At 36.1% G+C, this 7,970-nt stretch overlaps 2 protein-coding genes across 2 annotated transcripts; both read left to right on the forward strand.

The window, feature by feature from the left end:
* On the forward strand, window positions 3,230-4,147 carry LOC109708610 (nuclear transcription factor Y subunit B-1-like). Its single transcript, XM_020230416.1, has one exon. The coding sequence runs from the start codon at window positions 3,394-3,396 to the stop codon at window positions 3,910-3,912; it is 519 nt and encodes a 172-aa protein (XP_020086005.1). The 5' UTR covers window positions 3,230-3,393; the 3' UTR covers window positions 3,913-4,147.
* LOC109708707 (transcriptional activator hap3-like) lies at window positions 7,247-7,732 on the forward strand. Its single transcript, XM_020230523.1, has one exon. The coding sequence runs from the start codon at window positions 7,247-7,249 to the stop codon at window positions 7,730-7,732; it is 486 nt and encodes a 161-aa protein (XP_020086112.1).

Here is a 7,970-nt window from a genome sequence, read left to right on the forward strand (position 1 = left end):
CCTAAGAGTACTATATACATATATATATTAAGGAGCTCAAGATGTATGTATGTTCCCTCCCCTTTGCAGTTTTCTCTATGCCGTTTCTTAATTCCTTGACCTTTGGGCAATGCTGCATAATTTTTTTTTTCTTTCTTTGTTCCAAAGTTTGCGGTCCTACCACACGCGAGCTCGACACATGTGCGCTCGACGCACACTGACTCCTTTGATTTGTTAGTGCGGCATCGAGAAGCGCCACCTAGCATTTGCCCCCAATGCCGCGACAAGCACCGAGGATTTAAGATTATTCTAGCTAGGGGAGTTACCATATATATATAATCAAGCCCATATCTTCTTAGTGGAGAATAATTTGTTTACAAGTGTGTAAAAACTAAAAAGGCACTGCTTAACTCCACCACAAGATAGAACAAAAAATAAAAAAAAGGAAAAAACATGTATGTTGTGATTAGAATATGTTAAAAATGAGATCCATATGCTCATCTATAGTAAACTCAACGGACACAAACTAGTCGCCCATATCTGAGATAGCCAATCATTCCCTCCCATATGTAAGCAAGTGGATTATGGCATCTTAGGGAAAGAGATGAAGAAAAAGGGTGGCAATTAGCGTTATCTGGACATGCCTCTTTAGAATAAAGTAGACCATATAGAAATAAAAATATGTATTTTGTTTAATAATGAGAGACTAGCTGTTAAAGTGTTAATTAATATATAACTAATGATGAAATGGCTTAGGCCAATAAACTTTTAGTCACAATAAAATTTTGGTCATGTATATATATACAAACTATGTTTAACTTAGATGCATATATATATACATCGTCATCATATATATTTTCGCAGATTATGTATATGCATTTCATAGCACTACATGCGAACTCACTAATTAAGCGAAGAGATAACTTTTTTATTTTCAGGTGAGCGAAACTCCCCAACACTACCCGGGCACTACAACGTGAACACTAAGACTAATTAATACTAATAAACTACTAAAGTCATAATTTTTTTTTTTTTTTTTTTTTTTGTTCGCAAATATTGTTTCCTTTTCCTTTTTCTGTTGACTTGTTCTCGTCCTATTTCTAATTACCTGTTTTGCTCCTCTCTCTCTTTCTTCGGAGGCCCCAGCTGCCTCCGCTATGTAAGCCTAATTCATTTTTCTAATGAATGAAGTAGGTAGCTTGCTACCTATTTCTCAAAAAAAAAAGTTTTATTTCATGTGCTCGGATGAATGATCGCAATTTAATTATATATTATAATTGAGTACTGGCCTTTGACTAGTTTGAAGTCATATTATTTTGAAACTAAGCAATATGAAGTGAATTTTTTATTGACATTAAATGTATAAACATCACATGCAAAATAGCCCCTTTATTTTTGCTCTTTTGTGTGCATGCATATGCGTGCGTTCGTGTGTGTACATGTGTGTGTGTGTGTGTGTGTGTGTGTGTGTGTGTGTGTGAGAGAGAGAGAGAGAGAGAGAGAGAGAGAGAGAGAGAGAGAGAGAGAGAGGAGAGAAGTGCTTAAATCAATATCAATATTTAACACTATCTGTCGACTAACACGTTTATAATTAAACTGAAATTGCCCATAAGGGTATTAACTGGGACCAATTTTTTAAATGATGATTGTTATATAATTCTTTAAATTGATACCTTGAAGTACTAATAAGCAATATTTAAAGGGTTATGGAATCGATTCAAACCAGCATGGGCAAAATATTTAGCGATTTGTATTTGAAAGGTAAAGTAATGGATGCACGTGGTGCTTTAAAAAAAAATATACAAATCAAAAGAAAATGAACCTAACGCGTTCATTTCTATTTAATTGTTTTACATAAATTGGAGATAAACAGTGAATAACAATCATTGATTAGCTAATATTATTTAAGTATACTATATATAGATATAAGATCCTAATCCTTTATAACCCACAATCTTGGAACTACCTTAATTTATAGTTAAACTTAAAACCAAAAACCTTTTAGTGCAGTTTCTTCACTGAGGAGGACAGAGTGTGGCTCATATCCATGTGCATAGAATAGAAAATTAAATAGAACAACTGTTGTGCACACAGAATAACTGTTGGTTTGCCAGGAAATTAAACATGACTGGCCCCTGTACTAGGAATCCTTATGATCTCCTAAAAAAAAGTGGGACTAAAATGACAAAAAATAGGGCTTCTGATTTCTGATCCTCCCATCAATTAAACTCAGATTTTTTTTGATTAAACAGGGATCTACCCTATTTGATAAAGGGGTACAGGAAGAAAACAATTAAACCCAGATTAAATGACTTTGTAGGACCATTTGGAGGCATATATATATATCTCTATTGACTTTGTTTTCTCTTGGTTGATTTGAATTCATCACTTTAGTTAACCAAATCACAACTGTTTTCTTTTGCAAACACTAGTAGTAATGTTTCTTCTTCTTCTTCTTTTTCTTCTATACATATATATATATGGACTAGGTAGCAGGCAATCAATTAATCCAACAAGGTGCTCAGATCAGAATTTAAAGCCACTTTGATTATAGGCAGGTTGGGATCCACGGCATCACATGCACACGTGATCGAGCACGACGGCATGGTACAATTATCGATGAGTCGAGCGCATTAAAAATAGGAAGAGAATGGGGACCATGGTACCCCTCACATGCATGATTTTGCTTATTATAAGGTGTTATAAAACATCGCCAAGGCACCAAATCCTTATTCAAAACATGCTTTCCGATCCATCTGTGTGCTTCTCTCTTCTACTCGGCACGTGTGAGGCGCGTTGAAACGTCCTTGATTAACCCCCCACCACAAGCAGATGAAAAACAAAACTAACAGTGAAAAGAAACCACCACTTTAATGTATGATCAATTAATTAAGGCGTGACATGACTAAGAGACAAGGCCAACCACAGCAACTCTAGCTTTAAAGAGGTACCCGGCCCACCGAGTCCTCAGCTCACTGTGTGACACCGCAACAACCAGTCCCACAACAACTGCAAATAAAGTTAGCATCATATACCGCACCTCCTCCTAGAATTATGACACTACGGCTTTCCATTTAGACACCTCACAAAGATTTACATCCATATTTCCACTCTTGCTTGTGAATACGCACGGATGTACGTACATTTCCAGAAGTACATATGCGCATGCGCATGTAAGTATGTATAGAAATACGAAATACGTATGTACGTGCTTTCGGAAGCTAGATGTAAGAGCAAATGAAGTTTGAAGTGCAGCAGCGTCTCGACGACACTCAAAAGTGAGCACACCCATATATTCACATACATACAAACTTACTTTTGGACCTATATAGGAGAGCGAACGAAGGCTGAAGTGCGACGTGTCTACATTTGAAAGGGAGTCTAGGTGCTACCAAATTGGGTGTTATCGTGGCTATGGCAGAAAGTAGTAGCCCCGACGACTCTCAAGGCCTTCACAGTAACTACAAGGGCGCCGCGACCTCCTCCGCTGGGGGGACGGGCGAAGGGGGCATCAAGGAGCAAGACCGCCTCCTCCCGATCGCGAATGTGGGGAGGATCATGAAGCAAATCCTGCCCCCGAATGCGAAGATCTCGAAGGAAGCCAAAGAAACGATGCAGGAGTGCGTGTCGGAATTCATCAGCTTCGTTACGGGAGAGGCGTCCGACAAGTGCCACAAGGAGAAGAGAAAGACTGTGAATGGAGATGATATATGCTGGGCTCTTAGCAATTTGGGCTTCGACGACTATGCGGAGCCCATGAGGAGGTACCTGCAGAAGTATAGAGAGATGGAAGGGGATAGAGCCGCTTCGGGGAGTCATAGTAACAAAGCGAGTGGCTCTGATGCCAGGGATCAATCTCCGGGATCTGGTCATCATTTCATGTTTAATGCTATGGGGGACGGGAGTAATGATCCTTCGTCGCGGCAATTTTAGGCTCTTTGGGGCTACTGAGATGAGTGTACAATACCTAGTTTTATCTGATAATTGAGTTGATAAAGAAGATCAAGCTATGATTTACGCTGTGCATCGGATTTTATTCAGTATAAAGTCAGATCAAATCTTGTGTTTCTGCTTAATTTGCTTGTAAGCATTAATTATCTGCCAAGAACAACAATATGTTGTTTCGTTCTCTTTAAATTGACAGATTAGTTTCCATTTGCAGATGTTATTACATAAGCATAAAGTGGTAATAGCTAGGTACTTCTACCTCTTTTTTCTTTTTAAATTTTCTGTAAGGAATTCTTTCACTTCATGTTAGATAATTAACTTTATCAAACATCTAGTAATCAAACTTTTTATTGTTCTTCAATGCGTCTTGTGTACATTAACTGGTGTTTCTTTATTGATATAATAACAGTATGACAGTATGATCCGTAAATTAAGTGGCTGGTGAGAAGGGCCTTCGATCATTTCGATCGATTGGCGACTAGCTATCAGTTGATGATGATCGGTAAGATGTCCTATAAATGATTTTCAGTTCTAATCTAGCTAGCTAACCCTTTAGATAGCTATTTCTGAAAGAAGTCGACGGTTTGCCTCAATTTGAGATAAACCAAAGAAAAACTTCAATTCCTTTGAAATTAAAGAACTAACTCATATTGCCATGCATGTCTTACTTTGTTTTCAGAATCTCTTCACCTCCCAACTAATGAGCATTTATTTATGTAAAAACAACAAAAGACATAGCTGATCAGCTTCTATTAATTTCATGAGAGTGAAAACGTTTATTTTTTTGGTGTTCTAATATGACATTATGCTTATTTCATAGAATATTGACAAACTACTGCATATTTCAGCATCTTCAACTATTTTATTGTTTGTGATTATGTATTGATGTTATCAGAAGAACTCATTGTTGCATTTTTTTTTTTGTCTTTTAAATAGAAAAAAATTGATTAGATGTCTAATATTGAGAAAACTCAAGGATTCTCCTATTTTAGGATGTTAAAAGAATATGAAACCACCATGTTACTCTAAAAGTTTAAGCTGCTAGAAAATAGTACTTATAATTAATATTTTATATTCAACACTAAATGATTGCTTTTCTCTAAAAGCGTATTTAAAATATTTTACATTCAACACAAGAAAACCTTTTCCAATCATATCTCTTCAAGAGAATATCTACCTATTACCTCTATGTTGTGTAGAAATTTAGATGCAATTATCCATCTGAAAGGCAAACTCCACTCATTCTCATGGCTCATTCATATAGCACTTTCCTGAACTTAAAAGAAAAAAAGAAAAAGAAAAGGAAAAAAGGCTCATTCATATAGTGCATAGTTTCAGAAAACTAAAGTAACTATAGTAAATATTAGAAGTTTAAAATTTCATGTTTCCTTAAACCCTACGGTGAAACAGAAACATAAAACTACGTTCCAGCTTCCCCAAGATTTACACATGTAACAAGGATTTCGCAAGTTGGCTTCTCTATAATGTCATGAATTTTGTTTTCCAAAAGCTTATAAGAACGAGTAGAACATTGTGCTTGGTTTAGATTAAATATTGAGTAATTGCAGCCTCCAACAAGGAATTGAATATCTGAGGAAGCAACGATTATCAAACGAGGAACTACCTTTCTAAGCTGTTCCAATTTATAAGCTTTAGAACCATAAGGGAATTGCATAGCCTTTCTAATGTGACCAGACCAATACTCCAGCTCTTCGTAATGTTGGTGAAGATCGCCACGTGCCATGAATATATTCTAGAATCATGATTATCAACAGCGTGCGGACTATGGCACGGCTTGTCGGCAGGTGTCCCCTCGAGCTTAATTGTTCTTTTATTTTCAAAAAAGACTGACCAAAAAATAAGAAGAAATGTCTTGCTTCTTAGCACCATAACAAGCCATTTCCTAGTTCATTCGTAAAGTCGTGTCAACCTTATACATCTATGACCCATGCATGATATTAGTCGAGCGATACAAAAAGCAGGTTATTTTCATTTCATGTTCTGAGAAATGTTCATAAACTGTTATCAAGTTCTAACTCTTGACACAATGAACAAATAATGTGCCCATAAAAAATACAGCACAAGATTGTCTCTCTGAGAGAGAGAGGAAGAGAGAGGGAGAGTAGTTAAATATTCAAGAATAATATGCATTTTGGTTTTACTTTGCAAAAAGTATTTGTCGTGAGTTTAATTTATCAAATTATGCTCACAGTAACATTATAATATAAAAAGTAGACAAGAGACAAAAGTAGCCCACATTCCCATTCCATTGCAATATAGTGCAGGCTCCATGTTGAGGAACAAGTACCCTACAAGATTGATAACCAATATGTTAAATGAGATTAAATCTGCTACAGATGAATGTAATGTTCAAGTTGCTATATGATAGCTTAATGTTGATATTTTGCAGTAAAATAATAACCTTTTTTTCCCTGATATATAGTTACAAATTTATACTGCCGAAGAATTAATTGAATATTAATTTTTGCACAATATAGGATATTTATTTGGCTTTCACTGTGATTTACGCAGCATGTTTGTATATATGAGCTTCATCTTTTAATTACTAGCTTTGAAACCATTATATTTGAGTCTAAATATAGAGGCTAGCTATTTGCAAATTCAGAACATTTTTTGTGTGCAACTTCTTACAACTGATTTCTACCATTACTCATGAGAATCCTAGCTGCTCATTTTTCTGTACAAATATATTTTTTAAATGTCTATATACAACAAGAATCCTTTGACCAATATCATCTCTCTTTAAGACTCAACAGTAGGAGAACTCAAAGCATGCACGCCTTCCCCTCAAAGAAGATTTCATATATGTTTCTAATATTAATAAAATATGCATGATTTTTTTGAGTTGGTGTGATTAATTTGTCATGCATTTACCATCATTACTTGTGTTGAATCGAGAGCCCTGAATTTTTTTTTTCTGATAAATGCATTTAATCAAGTTTATAGCACTAGTTAATTGGCATTTACTTTTCAAGTTCAAATTAAATCAGGCAACATGATCAAAACTAATGCATTCATTCCTTAAGAGCAGATTAACTATTGAGCATATCTCGATTCGTAAATGAGTAATTTAACCTAACTTGTGGGTCAATTATTAGAGCACTAAATTATTAATTGGTTTACCAGGCAATGTTAGGCCAATAGCATTAGAACATTCCACACCTTTTAAGGAATTCAATAAAATCAAGTAATGATGTCTGCGCACTCGATGCATAGGATGTCATGCCTACATCAATGTTGCAGTGCTAAACCTTCACAACATGATGCCCCTTAATAAATTTCAGTTCTCCTTGCAAAGATGGATAAGAACATAGTTGGCGCCCAAAATTTCTCGAGGGAAGAACATTCCGATGTGCAAGGTCACCTATTGCCCATAGCAAATGTTGGAAGAATCATGAAGCAAGCTTTACCACCAAATGCTAAGATATCCCAAAGAGCCAAAGAAACTATGCAAGAGTGTGCGTCGGAATTTATCAACTTCATCACTGGGGAAGCATCTGATCGGTGCCTCAAGGAGAAGCGCAAAACAATCAACGGAGAGGATATTTGTTATGCTATGAAGGCACTAGGACTTGATGAATATGCCGATGTAATTTCAAGGTACTTGCATAAGTATAGGGCGAGTGAAGAGAGAGCAACATCTTTGAAGCAAAAAAAGGGCATTCAAATAGGTGTAAGAGATGAATTATCCAATTTTAGTAGTGATCAATCTGGCTCGACTGCAAGGCCACTTGCAAGATCTCTAGACATCAATGATCCTGCAAAGACTTCAATGTTTCTCTAATTGTTGGTCTTTATTTGAATTATCAAATTTCATGTTGTGAGTGTATGTGTGTGTGCGCGCATGTGTGTGTGCGTATGAGAAAGAGAGAGAGAGAGGAGAAGGGAGGAGGGCGTGAAAGAGGGAACTCTTTATCAATGTATCTTCAATCATTTCATCTTTATTACCATTAGAATTGCTGAAATATTAACTTGAGTTTGACCACTCATCATCTCACAGTTTATTTGAATTTTCGATGTCA

This window comes from Ananas comosus, linkage group 4, assembly GCF_001540865.1.
Source record: "Ananas comosus cultivar F153 linkage group 4, ASM154086v1, whole genome shotgun sequence".
Classification (NCBI taxonomy): Eukaryota; Viridiplantae; Streptophyta; class Magnoliopsida; order Poales; family Bromeliaceae; genus Ananas; species Ananas comosus.

Coding starts and splice junctions, on each gene's coding strand:
- LOC109708610 (XM_020230416.1), top strand. CDS start 3,394: ATGGCAGAAAGTAGTAGCCCCGACGACTCTCAAGGCCTTCACAGTAAC.
- LOC109708707 (XM_020230523.1), top strand. CDS start 7,247: ATGGATAAGAACATAGTTGGCGCCCAAAATTTCTCGAGGGAAGAACAT.